This window comes from Lepisma saccharinum, chromosome 28, assembly GCF_977018435.1.
Source record: "Lepisma saccharinum chromosome 28, izLepSacc3.1, whole genome shotgun sequence".
Classification (NCBI taxonomy): domain Eukaryota; kingdom Metazoa; phylum Arthropoda; class Insecta; order Zygentoma; family Lepismatidae; genus Lepisma; species Lepisma saccharinum.
This window is the reverse complement of record NC_139256.1, coordinates 32,600,793-32,622,865: the sequence shown is the minus strand read 5'-3', so window position 1 is coordinate 32,622,865 and position 22,073 is coordinate 32,600,793. Positions and strand designations below refer to the sequence as shown.

The 22,073-nt window shown below is 36.6% G+C and overlaps 1 protein-coding gene across 3 annotated transcripts in view; it reads right to left on the bottom strand.

The window, feature by feature from the left end:
- The window catches only part of LOC145980620 (dnaJ-like protein 60), a 38,725-nt gene that overhangs the window by 449 nt on the left and 16,203 nt on the right, over window positions 1-22,073 (bottom strand). The window contains exons 4-5 of one of the 3 annotated variants that reach the window (XM_083113656.1): window positions 18,417-18,593; window positions 7,047-7,463 (exon numbers count right to left, since the gene is read on the bottom strand). In XM_083113656.1, coding sequence (XP_082969782.1) covers window positions 7,047-7,463; window positions 18,417-18,593 — 594 coding nt within the window. The remainder of the gene's footprint in view (window positions 1-7,046; window positions 7,464-18,416; window positions 18,594-22,073) is intronic. The other 2 variants (XM_083113657.1, XM_083113658.1) reach the window with 2 other exon arrangements.

The following is a 22,073-nucleotide window of genomic DNA, read 5'->3' as shown; positions in this document are numbered from 1 at the left end:
GTATTTCGTGAAATCAAAAAAGAGGACGTTCTTTTTTAATTTTCGGCATAAATACATTAAACATCATTTTACATTTCTACATTCATATTTTTTTTTTATTCATTTAGCTTTAATATACGGAAAATCGTTCATTATATACAGGGTGTTCCACTCGTTCTTGGCCCCTGATTTTCACTTATAAAAATCAAACTATTGGTCATAATGTAATGAAATTTGCAACAGACATGCCTTGGTGTATGAGAAGCATGGTGACATCATTGGAGATGGCGCCACAGTCTCTCTAGTCCATGTGTGGGCCTGTACGTGCGTTTGGGCGATTCTGCCATTAAATGCCAATCGTACGAACGTGTGCTTTCAGTCTGAGTTCTTGATCCTGCTGGTGTGATGCACATGATAAAGGTTTCTGTTTGTTGGGGTTCATTTGAAAGTTTGTGATTACAGTACAGTACCAGTGCAGTATAAGTCTGTACTCAGTGGATAGCGTGTGTTTATTGTTCATAAAGGAGTGTCAGCGACAAATTATTGCAGTTTGGGGTTTGGAAACTGCCTGCAAAGTCTATCCATTCAATATTGGTGAAGAAACTGTAAATTGAACATTGTTGCATGTGCACCCAAAACTGTCAGAAGATGAACCTGAACAAACACGAACCACTATCAGGTGCATCACAACAGCAGAGCCAAGAACTCAGACTGAAAGCACACATCTGTAGAATTGGCATTTAATGGCAGAATTGCCCACACACATGCACACGCAAGGACTAGAACTGTGGCACCGTCTCCAATGAAGCCACCATGCTTCTCATTCACCAAGGTATGCCCATAGCAAATTTCATTACATTATGACCAATAGTTTGATTTTTATAAGTGAGTAAAACACCCTGTATCATGCAAACTATTAAAACAAGCTTGTAAATCCAAGTGTAAGTAAATTATTTCAAGAACTTGGATACTGGTATGTACATCACTGATCGTTCTCCATCACACCCTTCTGATGACCAGGTCTCCTCCCTGATTGTATGCAAGGAGGGTGAGGGAGCTGAAGAAAAAGTGAGCAGTTGCTATTTAAAAACATGCACCCTACGTGCTCAGTTCCACTGGAAACAGCATTGGCTGGAGACAACTGCTTGTTCCTTTCTGTTTCTGTGCCACACTTGGCAGATGCAATGTTTATACACGAAAGAAAATTTTCCTTCATATAGGAAAACCAAGGTCCATTTTTTGGTGAAAAGGGAAATTTTTATGAAAAATATCGAAATTGCCAGAAAAATTGAATTGTTGTGGTAAACCCTGCTTTTTATCACAACTTTCGGATGTAACTATAAAAAGACTACAATAAAGCATGCTAAATGTACTAGACTCTACAAGGAACCACGTTCAAATGAATGTAGATACGAGTTCAAATCTGAGACATAGTTTATATTCATGGGCATCGGGAAAGGGGAGGGGGGGTGAATGGGTCGGTGGACACCCCTGGAAATTGACGTCGTTCATTTAAAGATACAAGAAAGCCGAAATTTTGTTACTCTTATTTTTAACAACAGAAATAAAGTTCATTTAGTTATTATTCGAACAGAATAATCAAAGTAAAAATGCATCGGATCGAAAACATTGAGTGAAAAATACAGGAACAAGATTATATTCTACCATTTCATCCAAAGGACAAATGGTTCCACAGTTTTCAAAATTCTAATACATGTAATTGCAGTTGAAGGTGAGAAGTCACACAACAAAGTTTATGAAAAAAAAAAATCCCTCTAAAATTTAAAGCCTTTTCTTGAACGAGACATGCAAAAGTTAATACCAAAATGCATTTTTTTTTTCAATTCAATTCAATGGTCTTTATTCTTGGGCGAGGTTCAGCAAATGCTGATCTACCACCTAACCTGACAAAGAAAAATGTAGCAAAGTACCTAGGTACATTATTATACATGAAGATTATAAGACACTACATAAGTAAAATAACATAAAAGAAACTATAAAAAAAACTACTACTACACAAAGAAAATCACAAAAAGAAAATATATTACAAAATATATACAGTGCGTGTGTGCCAATAAATGAAAAGATAATAATATACATGTATTATTACTTAGTTTCTGTCCAGTTTCTTTCAATAACTCACAGGAAACAGTTTTTAATCATATGTGGTCTTACTTTGCTTCTGATCATCAATCAGTGAATCATATACTGCCCTACAAAAGTGTTTGTAGTTCTGGTGTTTTATTTCCCTCGGGAGTGCATTCCAGATTTTAGGTGCCATATAACTGAATGAAGATTGCGAAACAGAAGTTCTGCAGCGAGGTATATGGAGATTAGCGGCGCTTCTGGTGGAGTAAGAGTGCGTTTCACTCCTGGCTTTAAGCTTTACACTCAGATAGTCCGGGATGTTTTTATTTATAACATTGCAAGTAATGCAGGTCATGTGCAATTCTCTCCGTCTTGCCATGTTGAGAATTTTGTGCTGATTAAGCACAGGGAGAACGTGTTCGTGATTTTTAAATCTGTACTAACTACATAAAATGCAAAATAAATAATGGAAATTACAAAATAGTTGTGCTGGTATTCACTTATTTGGTGCATCGAGTCTCCCCATTTACATAATAATAATAATAATTATTATTATTTTGAATAAAATTTATTTTTGTTAGTTTATAATATTTATTATTGTATAATAACATTTATAACCGTGGTAATAATACTTATTATTTTTCTACCATTCAACTTTTATGATTTGCCTGACAGCCCCCCTGAAAAAATTTCTGGCAACGCCTATGTTTACATTACTGTTCAGCACACACAGAAAATTCCAGGCAAATAAAATAGCAAGAGCGAAAAATCAAGCTAAACCAGGCCTACCTCCCTAGCTCAGCTGGTAGAGTAATGAATGGTATGCCAGAGACCCAGGTTCCAGTTCTGGTTGAGCCTGCATTTTTCACTGAAATTTCTATGGAGAGATAGTTTCTGCAGGTTTCTCATATCAACAGCACCTGAATATAAATTTTGACAATGCTCCTATTTGTACTCAAACTAGCTTGACAGCTAGTGAAAATTTTGCAATTTGTTAGGCTTAATTTTAACATACTTTTTAAGGATTTGTAGAAAACCAGCACATTTTTATCTAAAAAGAAGATCCGTCTACAGGCCCTCTTCATAATCTAAAAAGTGGACATGCTTGGGGAAAAGAGGACCCTGCACCAGCTACCCCCAATACAGGGCCTCCCCGATGGCACAGTGGTAGCATCATCGCCTTGCAATCAAGGGGTCCTGGGTTCGATACCCAGTGGAGGCACATAGTGGTTCGGATCCCACTAGAAACTGTAGGTCCACTCCCGATTACCTTACTGTGCATAAAGTGGACTTAAAACACCAAATTAATCAATCAATCATCCCCCAGCTGGCGCCAAATCTCAAGAAAACATCCTAACATTTTCCACTTCGAGTACTGTCCATAGCTGTAATCATGGATGTGCCACTTCATAAATGTTTGACCACAAAACTGCAACTGATCCAATAATGATGCCGATGTACTGGTATCTGTAGATACCAACTTTATCAGTAGAGCCTTGAAGTTCAGGCATTTATTTTGGTTTAAATAGGCACTCAAAAGGTGGAAAATAGGCACAAAAGTAAGGAAATAGGCAAAATTAAATGAAAAAGTGGCATGTCACGAGCATACCTGGGTTGGTTTCATAGATGTCTGTCAGAAAGACTGTTTCTCTCTTCTTTGACAGGATTAATTCGAGCATTCATGAAACAAGCTATTTGTAGCTGGATTCATATCAAGAAAAAAATTTCCGCCTTTAACAATATCTCAAATTCGACCAAGTGTTCTCAGGTTACCAGCGAGATTAAGTCGATGTTGGCTTCCAACGTTTCGAGCGGATACGTTGCTCTGACCATCAGGGAATAGAGAAAAGGAGAATATAGAAAGCTACAATTCTTAACATCTAAAATTGGTCTCAACTTTTCCAAGTCCACATTTGCACTCATTACTTTTCTGCAAAAGCTAGCCCCTTTTTTTTTTCTGGCACTTCCATCAGCTGCTGAACACATTCCTCGAAGACTTTCATCGATGATAGTTTCATGGATAAGAGTTTCACACTTTTTTTCAGCTTTATGGATGACTCTTCGACGGAATACACCCAAATGTCAACTTCACTTCCACGTAGTACACCCTGCAGACTAAAAAGGCTCTGGCATTTGGACCTAAGGCCAGTATAATCCTTTGTAGGGCTTTGTGTGTGTTGTCCTGTGTTTTGTCTTTAACAGTTGGGCTGAAAAGTTCGTAGGCTGACTCATAGATGGCGTTACTAGAATTAAATCCATGTGATTTTCACTTAGTACTAACCTTCAAAAGATACGTGTATAAATTTCACAGCTGCCGGATAATTAGTTCGTGAGATATAGCATTGTGAGTGAAGCAGCTTTTGTTATTGTGAAAAAATGGAGAAAAAATAAATTTCGTGTGTTAATAAAGCATTGCTTTTTGGCGAAAAAAAATACTGTTGAAGCCAAGGCTTGGCTTGATAAACATTATTCGGACTCTGCACCAGGAAAATCAACCGTTGAGAAGTGGTTTGCTAAATTTAAACGAGGCGAAATGAGCATCGAAGACGATGCACGCAGTGGACGCCCCAAAGAGGCTGTTACCGACGAAAACATCAAAAAAGTCCACAAAATAATTTTAAATGATCGTAAAGTGAAGTTGATCGAGATAGCTGAGACTTTAAAAATATCAAAGGCACGTGTTGGACATATTGTGCATGGATATTTGAACATGCGAAAGCTGTGTGCAAAATGGGTGCTGCGCGTGCTCACAATCGATCAAAAGCAATAACGTTTTGATGATTCGGAGCAATGTTTAGCGATATTCAACCGTAATAAAATTGCTTCCCCATCCACCATATTCTCCAGATCTGGCCCCCAGTGACTTTTTCCTGTTTGCAGACCTTAAAAGAATGCTCGCTGGAAAGAAATTTAGCACTGATGAAGAGGTAATCGCCGAAACTGAGGCCTATTTTGAGGCTAAAGAGAAATCGTACTATAAAAATGGCATCGAAAAATTGTATGACCGCTATAATCGTTGTATCGCCCTCGAAGGCAACTATATTGAATAATAAAATCGAATTTTGTCAAAAAAATATTTTTTACTATGTTAGCCTACGAACTTTTCAGCCCAACTGTTAAGTGTGCTGAGTGCCCCTTTACAGCCTCAGATTTAAACCCAGGTAAGAATATTTTAGTCCTGTGACATTACAGTTGTGTTGTACTAGTTGTATTTTAATTACGGTAAAGACCTGGACTCCGTATAATGTGACGGGTGCAAAATAGCCTGACGCATCCAAAATTTGGTATTCAATCAATCAATTATCAGCTTTGCATGTGTCTCTGGCAACACACCATAATGCGCCGATAAAATTGAAAGTTTATCCTTCATTTCTGAACAAAGCAGTGTTTAATTTCACTTCATGAATTGAAGGAGGTTCATTTTCTGGTAGAGTGTCAATCACCTCACCGAATTTTTTTCAAGTTTGTGAGCATAATATACAGCAGCTGATATTCAGGTTTGCAAGAAAAAGTTAACCCAAAGGCGTATGAATCACTCTCTTCTCACACTTTTCTCCTTCAGCATTGTTGAAAGATGGGTAAGTCCAATGTTACTTAAATAAGGTGAAAATTATTGATATAATAAACCAGATAAAAATAAATGCTAACAACGTTTTTGAAAGATTTGGTTAGGATTCTTACCCGGGACCCCTGGCATTGTAGCACCACGGAGGCTTGGATGTTTTTTTAAAGAAAAATGGGTTAGACCTATGTAGAAATCTTATTTTAAAAACTCCAAAATTGCAATAGGAAATGTATATTTGGAAAAACTTTATCAATAAATGCAGCAGGAAAAAAAATGCATTTTGCGAAACATCCAGGATCTATTTATCATCATTAGTTCAAATTTAATGAATGATACCTGCCAATACTTTTTCAGTTTGGGAATATTGCAGGGTCCGCAAAAATTCCAGGCAACACATTTGCCAAGTCTAAAGTTCTGAAAATTATGCAAAATGTGCAATTTTCATTGTTTTTGCAAGAGATTTGCAGGGAGAAATGGATTTTGTGATTAAATAATTATCGTACGTGAATTATGAATATTTTAAAGCAAAACTCTAGTTTATATGGTGTAGTTTTTATTAGAACCCCTCCCTGGTGGCGCAACAGCCTGTGGCATTGCAATTTTCACAAACAGTACTGTGCATAGTGTACCTGAAGTGATTTCGCAAACTGAAAAGGTGAAAAGTACACGATAGTAGAAGCAAAAAGTCTCAGATAATTGTGAATGTATGGTTATGATTCACCACGGACATGACTGCTTGTACACATCGTTTGCGAGATAATTGTGAATGTATGGTTATGATTTGCCATGGACTTGATTGCTTGTACACATCATACGCTTGTCTCGTTACACATTCCGAGGCATTCGAGGTTGCCTAGTACAGGGTGGCCCAAAAAATGTAACCTAAACATAGAACCATTACCTTACGTTCAGTTACCTTTTTTGGGCCACCCTGTATAAAAATAAATAAAACATTAAAGAAAAATATTTTAAAAAGTATCAGTATTAAACGAGTAATCAGAAACCATAAATGAAACTTCTACAGCATGAGTATAAAAAAATTCTCCAGTTTTACGCTTTTGTCCTTTCAATGTTTAAAACTGAGCACTGCCACACATGTAACATACTGTACAGTACAATAGTCTTTGGTAATAAAAGCAACAGTAATGTCTAGTGAGGTGAACGTTTCAATTCTCTTATTTGTTACTGAGTAGGCCTATGGCACCTCACACATGAAAAGCATATGATGTGTACAAACAATCAAGTCAGTGATGGATCGTAACCATACATTCGTAATTATCTTGGAAACAGCTCATTTGCGACCCCATGTTTACAGATACATTTTTGCTTCTACTATCGTGTAATTTTCAGTTTAAGTTTGTGCTATGACTTCTAGTACACCCTGTATATGAAAATATACTTAGCTACTATCTACTGAATCTTACCATGTCTACCACTTTTGGGTTTATCTTGTTTGTCTCTGTATCTTTTTTGGACTTGATCAAAAGACTGTGTGGTTGATTGTGCACACTCCGTTTCGTCTATATTCTTGCTCTCCTGTCTTAAATTTGAACCAGGCAGGACTTTTACAGTTGCTTGCATACCTTCCATTTCTTTCATGAATTTGATCATCTCACTTTGAGTTTGTTTTGGACTCGGCAGAGATTTTCTTGTGGATATGATTTCTTTTTCTCCCAATACTCTGTACTGGACCGGTTTTTGTTTTGAACTCTTGAAGCGTTTCTTGGTTCTCCTATGCTGGCCTTGTTTTCCAATTGTTTTCTGTTCAGAATTTGTATGTTCTGTATTTTGAGGAATATTGATGGTTGGCAATGCAACTGGCGCAGCACCCCTGGCAATTGTTTAATGCAAATAAATGAAAATTAATATCATTTCTGATTACTTATATAGTATTTCCATATATGAAAATAGGAAGCTAAAAATGTACAAGTAAGCATTTCAATAACTGCTGTTATCTAAAGATGTCATTATTTTTAAATTTTCTTATTTTGTCACCTTTCTCTGCCACTTTTGGCTACATAGAAATTTCGGCGAAAAATGCAAGTTCGGTCAGGACTTGAATCTGGGTCTCTGGCATGCCATGCCATTATCTATCTGCTAAGCTAATGAGAAATGTTTTTTTTTTTCCGATATATCTTTGAATTACATATTCTTTGTGCACCAAAGAATAAGGTAAATTTTCAACTACTTTATGCAGAGATAGACTAACCAAGACTGGACCTATAGTTTAAAGCAGGATCAGAACCACTACTGTGCAATGTACCTCCATCAGGTATGGAACCTGGAACCCCTTGATTACCATTAACAACAACCCATAGCGCAACAGCCCATTGAGGACCCTGGCCTACCACTTCCACCTCAGGAGGGTGGGAGATCATCGAACCAGTTATGGAGTGATGTGTGGTCAGCACGACAAACCCCCCGTCGTCATCGTAAGTTTCCGTGACCGGATTACGCTACTCGTTCGTAGCTTCCCAATTTCCGCACAACGACGAGTGGCCACTGGTCCCATACATAGGCCAAAATCTCAAAAGAAAAGTTGTTAGCATCCCCCAGAAGACACACTCGGACCTGCATGTGTCCCGTAGCTGGAGACCAATGCATGGCACCTTTTACCACACGGTCAGGGTGCAAGACAATATTACCATTACATCCTGGTAATTTACGCTGGGAAAAACTAGGCACTGTCAACGTCATCAGTGTTTCAAAAGCAACAGATTGCATTGGTAGAGACAATTCCATACTACATGCCCGATATTCCATAACATGGTATAGGATATGTAACAAGGGTTTTTCATTTGGCATTTTAAAAGGTGTACGGTTTTGAACCCTCATGTCCTGGCGTTGCCTACATGGGGGCCCAATAAAATTAAAATTTCATAATTTTTATTTTACTTTGTTCTTCTTCTTCTTTTAGTTGAAGGGAAATTTGGGTTTTTGGACCATAGGGTTATAGCCTAATCTTTACTGAACAAAATGAGGTTTCATTTGTAACTCTAGCATTTGTAGTTTCAAAGATAAAAAGTATTATTCAAATACTGTTTGAATTTCAAATTTCCTGCTTGAAAACGCTCCCATCGTTAAGGCCTAAACTGGGGAAATCAACCCTGGTGTCTAAGGGCTAAATCAACAGCCGTACACAGTACCAATGGAAAACTTATGGAAGCAAAACCTCTATTTTACGTTTTTAAAGTTCTTTCAGGGACCAGAAAAACTTAAAATGCAAGAAAATGTCAATTGAGGAAAATTTAATAACATTTTGATACATTGGGACCATCAAGATTGAATGTACATTGCGGGAAAATGTAAAATCTGGGAACATAAATTTGGGATTCCATTGTACTAAAATCTATAATTCTTCTTAACTACTTTGAACTGTTACAATTGAGTCATTCCATATGAAATCAACACACCCCACAACCTGACCATCTCCGGTTTTCATTAAATTTTGGGAGTTGAAACTATGAATGGAACTTAGTAACTATGAACATTTTTAGTTTCGTGCATCTTGTAATTGTTAAATTATTCAAGGTCAAAGTTATCAAAAATTGCCCTTTTTGAGCCCGCTTAGCTATACTAAATCTGCTGTAACTCCGTCCCTAATTCGCCTAGGAAGCTCAAATAAAGCTTATTGTACAGGGAATTGAACAAGCTTTCCAGTGATATATAACAAGCCTACTCTTGGATTAAAATATAATTTTGTCATATGACCTTGAATAGCTCAAAACATGTCATCACCAAAAATCGTGGGAAAAAAAGTATTTGGTCCCTCATACCATACTCTAAAACATATCAAAAAATCATTCTGGGACTGCAATGGGATCAGAAGATACAAAATAATATGTGTAACTATGTGACTGATGAAAGCCCCATTATATGAACTATGACGAGTCAAATGTCCCTTAACACTCCCTACAAAATGTAAAGGAGTTATCCTGGGTATAATTGGTCATGAAAGAAATAGGTTAGGTACAGGGAGATCCCTAACCGTGTGTGTCAAGCGCAGGTCCGGCATATTATTGACCGCCATATTAAATTCAACGCAAAAATTTCAAAGGAAAGGGGGTGATGAGATATATCAAATCAGGCTAGAATTTCACGAGAAATGAAGTGACTAAGGTTTTTCCAACGTATCTTTAGCCAGCAAAAAGTTATACGCATATCTTTCACTTACGATAGATGCACATTATAATGTTGTCAATGTTCTTGTGAGCACACTCGTTGACGTCTCTCACACTCACATAGAACATTTAGCAATGTAGCAGGTGCAACAACATAGCAAGCAGCAACTATGCCTTCTCTCAGATGGTCAATATCATGGACTTTTAGGGCATGCACCATTCTCTTCAAATGTTTCTGAAAGTAAAAGTCCTCCTAAGATGTTATAAATGGGGAATGTGCAGGCCTTTTAATAGATCCCTGTTTGCCCATCAATCTACCTAGAACTTTACCATGAAGAAATTGCCACAATGTCACACTCTGTCCTGCTTCAAAACTCTGGAAAAGTGCCATATCCCATAAGCAAGGATGAAAAACCTGTTCACTTAACAAATCCAAGAAGCCCTCACCATTTAAGGTTCCGTTGTTGAATATGGACCAACCATTCCAGTTCTCCACACACTATACCACATCATTAGCTTACCAGCAACAACCATTCGGCTGGGCAAATCACAGGTATTGCATATTATTTTTATTAACTTCACCGTGAACATAAAAATTAGCCTCGTCACTGAAGTATTTTTCATTCCAAAGAAAGTGTCACGTAATTGTTTGAGATACTTTTCCCAATGGGGGTCAAAGGTTGGTATGGTCTCAGGGAGTGTTCAGATGCTGATATGAGCACTCTGTAAATACTGAGGAACGCCATTGGGTATAACAACTACCAATACTACCAACAAATCCTACCTCCACGTCCCCGAAGGCTGTTAGCCCCGTGACCCCCTGGGCAATGCAGCAAAAAAGATCATACGGCCCGCTTCGGCGGGCCGATGCTGTAGCAGACGGAGGAGGGTGAAGGCGAGTATCCAGCGCCTAAACTGGATGTTATGAGCTAAGGGAGTAAACCCTAACAGAAAATCCTGGTCCTCCAAAGAAATGGGGGTTGAGCACTAGGCCAGCACCCTGGTCTCATAAAAATAACCTTCCGCTAAAAAAGCTCAATTACAGAAAGCCGGATGGATTAATGGAAGACGACCTAGGCATATGAAAAGGAATAAGAAAGATATAATCTGTGTAGGAACATGGAATATCATGACTATGCTAAAACCTGGAAAAATGCAAGAAATAGCTGACCAAGTCTTAGCAACAAAGTTGCAGATAGTCGCATTACACGAAGTAAGATGGAAAGGACAAGGAGAAATCCAGAAAGATAAATACTCTGTGTATTATAGTTGTAAAGAAACTACGGGTCAGCATGGAACTGGATTCCTAGTAAAGAGAGAAATGGTAAAACATGTACTAGGATTTGAACCGTGTAGTGAAAGAATATCTAAACTTAGAGTGAAGGGAAGGTTCTGTAATGTGACATTTATAAACGTGTATGCTCCAACAGAAGAGAAAGATGATGACATTAAAGATAAGTTTTATGAAGAACTGCAAGTAGTGCAAGATAAAACCCCGAGACATGACCTGATAGTCCTGTTGGGAGATTTAAATGCAAAAATAGGAAAAGATGCATTTAAAGAAGTAACAGGTAAACATACATTGCATGAGATAACCAATAATAATGGAGAATTAGTATGTAACTATGCTATTGCAAATAATATGACTGTAATGAGTACACAGTATGAACATAAAAAGATACATAAAGGTACCTGGGTGTCCCCAGATGGGAAAACTACCAACCAAATTGACCATGTTTTAGTAAACGAACATAAAAAGGAAATGGTGCAGGATGTAAAAACAATGAGGGGTCTGAATTGTGATTCGGATCATTTTTTGGTCAAGGCAGTAATCAAACAGAAATTAATACCTGTACGAAAAAGTATTCCAAGACAACAGATAAAATGGAATAAAAGCAATATGCATAGTAAAGAAATCCTGAAACAATATAGGAAAAAAATGAGTCAAAATTTGGAAAACATTATTGATACCCAAGATATAAATGAAGATTGGAAACAACTCAAAGAAGCTATTCTGAAAACAGCAACTGAAGTAATACAAAAGCAAGATGGTAAACCAAGGAATGAATGGTGGGATAATGAATGTAAAATGGTAATAAATCAGAAAAATGCTGCACGACAAAGATGTTTACAGAGACACACAAGGGCAAATTGTGAAGAATATGAGAATAAAAGGAGAATTGCCAACAATGTATGCAGAAAGAAGAAAAAAAGAATGGATAAATGATAGAATCAAAGAGATTGAGGAATACCATAGAAGAAAGGATTCAAGAAATTTTTTTAAGGCTGTGACATCTCATGTAGGGAACTACACTCATGCAACTTCATTAGGTAAAGATGCATCTGGAGAAATAATATCTGAGAAAGAAAAAGTATTACTCCGTTGGAAAGAGTACTTTCAGGAATTATTAAATTGGGAACACGTACCGTATGAAGATGAAATACCCGAAAAATTGGAAAATGATACTGAAATTCCAATACCAACATATGAGGAGGTAAATAAAATCATAAAATCCTTAAAAATGAATAAGTCACCTGGTTCAGATAATATCACAGCAGAACTGATAAGACACGGAGGATATATGATAAGGAATAAAATTTATAACTTGATACTCAACATATGGAATAAAGAGGAAATGCCACAAGAATGGCTACATGGTATCATTTGCCCAATCTTTAAAAAAGGAGACAGGTTGCAGTGTAATAACTACAGACCAATTACGCTTCTGAATGTCGCATACAAAATCTTTGCAATTCTTCTACAAAATAGAATCTCTGAAATTACAGAAAACAAATTGGGTGAATATCAAATGGGATTTAGACCAAATAGATCTACAGTTGATAATATATTCATACTGCGACAAATATATGAAAAATGTTATGAATATAATATTGAATTGCATAACATATTTATCGATTTTATGAAAGCATTTGACTCAGTAAATAGAAATATAATTCCTACATGTCTAAAGAAAATTAATGTCATAAACAAACTAATAAGATTAATAAAGCTGACATTACAAAACACTACAGCAGTAGTAAAAGGAAACAATGATTTTAGTCAGAAATTTGCAATAAATAGAGGAGTAAAACAAGGAGACCCATTATCAGCAACTTTATTTAGCATAGTCATGGATGAAATAATTCAGAAGTTGGAAATCAGAGGAAACATTTCAACAAGATTAAGACAGATCTGTGCATATGCAGACGATATAGTAATTACTACAAGAACTAAGCAATCAATGGTGGACTCACTAGTGAAACTAAAGCAACAGGCAATGAAATATGGACTAATAGTGAACGAAAAAAAAAAAAGTATATGAGATGTACAAGAAGAAAAATCCAACAACAAAAAGAGGATATAGATACAATGCACATAGAGCAGGTACAGTCATTTAAATATCTCGGGTCAATAGTAAATGGAAACAATGAAATCGAAGAAGAAATTAAAGAAAGGATTGCAGCTGGAAACAGAGCATTTTATGCGAATAAGAGGATATTCCAATCCAAACTAGTTTCCAGAAAAATAAAATTAAAGCTGTATAAATCCATAATAAGACCTGTGGTTACATATGGCTGTGAAACCTGGGTGCTGAAAGAAGATATAATTCGAAAACTAATGATATTTGAAAGAAAGATACTAAGGAAAATATATGGCCCAACGAGACAATCTAATAATATATGGCGAATAAAAACAAACGAAGAGCTTGAAACATTAATAAAGAGTAAGAATATAAGAAGATTTATCAAAACACAAAGATTGAGCTGGTTGGGTCATATTGAAAGAATGCCCGAAGAAAGAATTGTGAAACAAATTTACAATTGGAGACCTATTGCTACAAGATCACAAGGAAGGCCCAAAACCAGATGGATAGATGATGTCAGAAATGACATAAGAAAACTGAAGACATAGAACTAGAAGAAATGTGTGTTGAGTAGAGAAGAATGGAAGGATGTAATTGAGCAGGCCAAAGCCCATAAAGAGCTGTAGCGCCTTATAAGAAGAAGAAGACTTTTCCCAATATTCTTCACTATTCAACTATTTGGTGAATGTCGCTGATTAAAATCATATGCAATGGTGCGTATACTTCTTTCTCTCCCAAGATGTCACCGTGATCTCAATGAGTTCCTAACACGTTAGAAGCATTCCAATGCTTTGTTTTTAACACCTCGAAAAGGCTTCGTCACTTCATTTCTCGTAAAATTCTAGCCTGATTTCATATATATATCACGTCACCCCCTTTCCTTTGAAATTTTTGGGTTGAATTTAATATGGCAGTCAACAATATGCCTGATCTGCGCTTGACACACACAGCTAGGGATCTCCCTGTGCCTAACCTATTTCTTTCATGACCAATTATACCCAGGATAACTCCTTTACATTTAGTAGGGAGTGTTAAGGGACATTTGACTCGTCATAGTTCATATAATGGGGCTTTTAAGTTACACATATTATTTTGTATCTTCTGATCCCATCGCAGTCCCAGAATGATTTTTTGATATGTTTTAGAGTATGGTATGAGAGACCTAATATATTTTTTTCACGATTTTTGGTGATGACATGTTTTGAGCTAATCAAGGTCAAGGTCACGTGACAAAATTATATTTTTATCCAAAGGTAGGCTTGTTATATATCACTGGAAAGCTTGTTTAATTCCCTGTACAATAAGCTTTATTTGAGCTTCCTAGGCAAAATAGGGGCGGAGTTACAGCATATTTAGTATAGCTAAGCGGGCTCAAAAAGGGCAATTTATGAAAACTTTGACCTTGAATAATTTAACAATTACACGATGCACGAAACTAAAAATGTTCATAGTTACTAAGTTCCATTCATAGTTTCAACTCCCCAAATTTCATGAAAATCGGAGATGGTCAGGTTGGAAATTGCACATATCTGTGTTGATTTGGCATGGAATGACTCAATTTTCATGCATCGGCAGAATGAGTACAAATATTGGCATTGGTATCGTTCAGCCAGGGGTCGAAGTAAACCAGAGTGGCATTCCAGTTCGTGAATATCTTGAACCTTCCCATTCCGTCTCGTCACTTTCATAATAGGATACAAAAACAGACATCAATGAAAGTAAAGTGCTCCGTTTCAGAAAAATTCTCATTTCGAGCCCTGGGTTCAGCTCAACTCTAAATTTATGCCAGTTATTGTGGTCACAAAGTTGATGACTTTACCAACTTGAGAGTGGAAGTTCTGACAAAACAATTATTTCGTTATTGTTCCACAAGTTCAAATAATGCAGCGTGCACAGTTCAAAAGGTCAACAAAATATGGAAATGTTTACTGTTACTGAGGAGTTTGAACAACATGTATATCTGTGCAGAAATTTCAGCAAAAAATGCAGGCTCGACCAGGACTTGAATGCGGGTCTCTCGCATACCGTGCAATTGCTTTACCAACTGAGTTACCATGTCAGCTCTGGTATTGATGACAGCGATAGTGAAAATCAGGAAAAAACTGGGATTAATCGGTAAGTCAGTTGTAAGTGAAATGGCACAGTGTGCCCATGAACTAGGTTCGAGTCCTGGTTCAGTCTGAAGTTTTCATTGAAATTTCTACACAGTAAATCTCCTGTGTGTACCAAATCATAAGGAAATGTAGATTTCTGTTCTACATCTCGAGATGTAAATATAAAAACTGGTCCCAGATTCTGATTCCACCATGAGGGCCTCAGAATTGATGTGTGGTTTTTAACAGAAGCATATCATGAAACAAATTTTGGAAAGATTTTGACAAAATCATTTATTTTTATAAATGGCAGTGCTGATATAATAACATTATTTCACTAATATTTCAGAACTGACAATTCCCAACATATGCATGTGTTCATGTGTAGAGAAATCTTAAATTCTGCACACTTTTTCTTCCTGAAGTCCTTGTTTTTGCCTTTATGGAATGAAGTAATGATGTTTCCAAGAAATTTTCAACACTTAAACAACGCATTTCAAAATATGAGCATCAGAATTTATTACAGAGGCAAGGTAGGAAATTGTGGAGAATGACAGAAAATTTTAAAATTAGTTCTGAAAATGTAAAAGTGACAGAAGAAGTAAATATTGCTTTTCCAATTTGGTGTTACTATTGAATTCGTTTACATAAAACATCAAACTAAATATTCTGAAAGGCTCAGTACTTACCCAGTTTATTATTAAGAAAATAGTATTTGTACAATATTAGAACACGTACACACACACAATGTTATGTTCTAACTTTCCAAACAAGCAAGCATACTCATTTGTTACCCTTCCTCCAATGCTGACATTTTCAAATACATTATGCCGGCCCCAGTGGCAGAGTGGTCAATACATCGTGCTACGATGCCAGCGGTCCCGAGTACAAATCCCGGCCTGGGCGTGGATGTTTAGGACTGTACATTCGTCAATTTCATCATATCATCACTCATCCCCATCTTCGCAAATTAGCCAAAAGTGGCACAAAAGCGAAGTAAAATAAAGCAAATCAATCAATCAAAGACATTAAGAGCATTCAGGAACCCCATCTCTAACATGTGAGTGCACAAAACATAGCCAAAGGTCAAGTCTGCTAGCACACACGAACGACATAGCCAAAGACACAAGTCGAAAGTGTGTGACTATCACAATATACAACTGCAAGGGCTGGACCCTCCAATGTGTCGTGTTGTATGTAATACAGTAACACCCCCACCTCCTCAAGTAATGTAAGTAATGCATTCCGTACACCTTTATGTAACTTGAATTTTACGTAAGTCAAATTTGTAAATTGACTAAGTGTAACTTCGTGAGAAACTGCAATATTTATTATTATATGTATATTATTTACTAGGGATGGGACCGATTATTTTACCGATCCGATATATCGATAAATATCTGATAATTTAGTGCAAAATTCTGCAATTTTGTTGTAATTTTTATGGATAAACTCCATGCCCTTCTTTCTAAAAAAGTAAATGTCTAAATATTCAACTCTTTTGCACTGGAGTCACCACGAAACACACATTTATTAAGTAGATCAATTAACATTTCAGGTTCTTCAAGGACCATTTCTAATTTTATATCGCATCGGTAGAATATCGGTTATCGGTATCGGTAAATTTTATATCGGTACTTTATCGGTATCGGCCAAAATTTCATATCGACCCATCCCTATTACAGTAGAGCGTCGATTATCCGAACGTCGGTCAACCGAACGACCGCTTAACCGAACTGTGTACTCGCTCACTTTCAGATATCTGTAATGAAAAAAGTACGTGACTTAGCTGCTCGTAAGCGTGTAGGCTTGCTTAGACAGACCAAAATAAAGGATTTTTTTAAACGTTAATTTTGTGTACTGTGTGTATTGTTCATGCAAAATGCATATGTAATATGTACATATTTTTGTTTAATAAACTGTACCACATACTATATATTCCTACTAAAGTTGCCTTTGTACGTTACTTTGTAATACATACTTAAAGAGATGCCTGTTTTTATGAATAAATTTACTGTACAGTAATTCTTTTTGGCAAATAAACATGTACAGTTCGATTATCCGAACAAACCAGTTTTCCGAACACCCATGTCCCCCAATTACTTCGGATAATCGACGCTCTACTGTATTTACACAGAATTATTTTATAAATGAAACATCATGCAGCAGTATTTACTCGGATATAAACTATAAAAGTATGAAAAATATATAAAAGAATATAAGAACCAACTGAAATCACACTTTTAAATAAAAAAAATGTCTTGTGACAGCTACGTACAGTTATTACGTAACTGCGAATTTACGTAAGTCTGGAGGGTTCTTGCACTCATATTCTAAGTGATTTGCAAATTGAATGTGCTGACTTTACTTTCCACAGACAGACTTTTAATCTTTCCAACTGTTCATTATCCATGTTGTGATATGCGCACAGTGTTTTAGTAAATGTTTTTACCTTTTTATGATGTGCAGGACTTTTACACTGCTTCTGAGGAAGTTCTTGACTATCCTTACCATTTTCAATATGTTGTGTATGTCCTGTACAGGCCCCTTCACAACCTTGCTCTTTAACCTCCCTCAAAAGGCTTTACATTCCCTTTTTAACATCAAGGTAAGGGATATAGATTAGGGGTTTTTCCTTGCAAACCTAAAAGTGTGCAAAATGGCCATACATATCAAAGAACCCAAAAGTTAACTCATTCATTTGATAAATGGTCAGGAAGCTAATCTTACATGCTTTATTTAATGTTACTAATTCACAGACATTTGCACTCTCCCCCATCACACTTGGCATGTTCGTATTGTACTCGTAAAATCAGTGCTCGAAGTGAGGGGGGGATGCAAAGAGCGGTATCCCCCAGCTAGCAACATTTTTGGAAAGCATCCTCTCAGCTGTCTCATTGTGACCATTTTAAACTATTGGAGCGTCCACCCAGCTAACACCAAGCTCAACCAAACATCCCCCCAGCTAACACTTTCCACTTCAAGCGCTGCGTAAAATCATGTTATACAACAGAACCTCCCCTCACTCCAAAGCAACAGTGAATAAATGTGACCCGGTATTTTCAGATATTGATATGCCATTATGAAGGTTACAAATTATACTCGAAAATAACTGCAATCCACTTTTGGTAAGAAAAAACAATCTTAACAGCATTAATAACAGCATGAAAGAAATTACTTTTTTTAAAAAAAAATCATTACTTACGACAAGGTAAAGTACTGCAGCATTGTACCGAAGAACATAACAGCAAGACATCCCAAAACAATGTGAGAGTTCTTGAACTGATTTATAGGCCGCTTCCTACCATCAAATGGCTTCCCCTCATAGAACACATTTCCTCTATCGTACCTCACATGGAAAGGGTCTTCATAGCTCCCAGGCCTGCCAAAAAAATACATGCTAATCAATCACACTCGCTAAGAAAATTTTACTCTTGTTGAAGGAATGAAAGGGGTGTCACAAAAAAATCATTTATAAAAAATTTACTCTTTTGTTACTTTATTTTTTCGTATAATATCTCAGAAACTAAAAGTTAAAATATACAAAACAGTAATTTTGCATGTAGTATTATATGGATATGAAACTTGGTCCATTACATTAAAAGAGGAACACAAATTAAGAGTATTTGAAAACACAGGGTGATTCTTATAGAACCAGCCCGACAAAACGAGATGTAATACAAAATATTCCACAGATATTAACCCTTTCGAGGCGGATGACGAAATATTCGTCATCCATGGAAATTCCCTAAGGACGGGGCTCATTTTAAGCAAAACGTAACATGTTGGAAAATGTTTTCTAAAAAAAGTTGTAGTAACACGATAAATGCCAATGAGGGCTCTTTTTATTCAGAACTTCCAAGGCTTTCGTTCGGTAAGGTAAACATGTCAATGTGTACCCATTTTTGGAAGCAACAGACAGAGGAATTTCATTTTTTTTTTTTTTTTTTTTTTTTTTCAAAGTTTGGCTAGCTCCGGTAGCACTCATCGATCTGGACAAACCACCACTTGTCGCTGATTGCCCCAAGTTATGTAATGGCGAATACATAGTATCAAAACGATAATAGTAATAGTATTTTTTTTAAAAAAAGAAGAAAACTCAAGGTCAAGGAGAATGTTTATCACAACTGACCGGAAACTCCATCAGAAATGCACCCATCGATCAGGGCAAACCGCCACTGGTCGCCCCAAGTTATATAAATTCAAATACGATAGTACAAATAGTAAATTTTATATATATAAAAAAAGAAATAACTCAAAATCAAGCCCATCCGCTAGCACCCGTCGATCTGGGCAAACCACCACTAGTCACTGATTGCCCCAAGTTATATAAAGGTGAATACGTAGTATCAAAACGATAATACAAATAGTAAATTTAATATAAAAAAGAAAAAACTCAAAATCAAGGAGAATTTTCATCACAACTGGCCGCAGAGACGTCAGCAGAAATGCACCCATCGATCAGAGCAAACCACCACTAGTCGCTGATTGCCCCAAGTTATATGAAGGCGAATACGACACCACAACAATCAGCCTGGCGACACGGGAATGAAGTCAGAGTCTACTCAGCGATGACGGCAGATGTGAGGTGAAAGCTTGGAGATTAAACCCAAAAAGATTCCGTGTGTTTTTCCTGTTTATTAAACTTTTATTACCAAAATATTTGTTTGACAAAATATTTGTCATCCGTCCTTGAGTTACTTCTGACATCTATAGGCCTCACCCCGAAAGGATTAATGTTATTTATACATGACATGTTGTGTGTTAGCAATCGATCCTGTCACCCAGTACGTGCACATAAGAAACACTTGCTGTTCAACAGTGTACTGCATGACTGATGCCTGAGCACTGCAAACACGTTCATCCATGCACCACTACGTGTCCTTGAACTTTGCAGCATTAGTGCTGCCACCTGTAGGACCATCTGCACACCATTCGACTCAGCACGGCCCACAGATTATTATCTAGTAATTGTAAGTGCTTCATCTGCAGCATTGTTAGCAAATTCATCAAGCTGGTTCTATATGAATCAATCTGTAAAATCCATTAGAAAAATACATGGGCCTAAAAGGGATGAGGAGCCAGGTGAGCAGAGGTTACATAATTTAGTACTGCACAATATGCATTCATGTCCAGATATTATTAGAATGCTTAAACCCAGAAGACTTAGGTGGGCAGGCCATGTGGCACGAATGAGAGAGGAAAGAAGAGTTTACAGGATTCTTGTTGGGAAACCTGATGGTAAGAGACCTGCAGGAAGGCCAAGACGAAGATGGAGGGATAACATTGAGATGGACCTAAAGGAAATGGGTAAGGATGGAAAAGATTGGATTGATCTTGCCCAGGATAGGGATAAATGGAAGGCTTGTGTTGCTGCAGCTATAAACCTTTGGGTTTAAGAATGTGAGAGAGTGAGTGGTGATGTTATAAAATGAGGGGTTTAGTGGCGTAACTTAATTCAAGACAGTTTTGAGAAAAATGCACATTTAGATAACGTAGTATACTATGTTTAGCTATTGGAGCACAAACATAGTGGTGCCTCTATAAGCAAGAATTTGAAACTTAGGAGATACTTACTTCTAGCACTGAAATGTTGATACTTCACAGTTCTATACATGTAACTCCATTAACATGACAAATGGAGTTACACTACTAGTGCTCTGAACCTCTCAAATGCCCACTTACGTTAGCTTTAATTTTATACACATGTATGCACCCATTAAGTGCAGGAATTAAAAGTTATCGCAAACTTTAATATACTAAAGGAATGCATAAAAATAGTAAAACTAAATCCAAATCGTGGCTCAACCAAATCGAACCTTGGTCCATAGTATATGAAGGGCTCGGGTGTAAAACATGGTGACATTTTGGTCATTTTGGAGTTACAATGTGCATCGTGTAGTCCATCGTAAATGGAGTCGAATCGTACTCGAAGTGTTTCGTTTCGTCAACAGATGACAGAGCTAGACGTGTTGAAAGTTATGGTATCTACCAGTTGTTTCATGTAAAGTATGGTGGTAAGTAGCAAAGATGGAGGTGAAACAGCAGTTACTGAATTGCAACGTGTCTCAGATAGTTCGTGAGTATTGATGCAACAGCAAAGATGAGAACGAGTTAGAAAGTGCATATGATTCCCATAATGACCCAGAATATGTATCACCAACTAAGAATGAAGAGGTTGCCAATCAAAAATGCGACAAAAACTGGGCATGGCCACGAACATTCTATTTCATGTAAAATGTGGTATCTACAGTAGATACCATTGTTTACATGCAGCAGTGCTCATAATGGCAGTTTTGAAATAATTTTACTCTCATATCTAGATTTGAACTGTGATCTAGTAGAGAAGCACATACTTTTCTTCTACTGGATATAAATAACTGTAGTCACATAGAAAATCGTTTGATTTTTAACTGGGTATGCCCAATCAAGGCTGCTTTAAGATACCATGCATTACAAGCAACATCAAAAATGTACTACACTTAAGGAATATGTAATTTGATCTGAATCATATCAAATATTTCTTTCATAAATCTATAATGCACATTTTAAAAGTTATAATATTTTTATGGTGGACCTTATAATGTATTTGTAATTTAATTAACTTTCGTATTTATGATATGTGTGACTTTGATGAAAGCAAATTATTTTATTGTTGATATTGCAAATACATATGTCTTCTTCTTCGTTCGAAATTATAACTATTTTAATCCATAAGAGCTAAATATCAGTGAAAACTATTAAAAACTTAATACATTTCAAATCATTCTTGACAAACATGTCAAGTTTAAGAAAAACACAACAGAAAGTTACAAGGTCATAATTGTCACTTTTGGCTTATTTGCGAAGATGGAGATGAGTG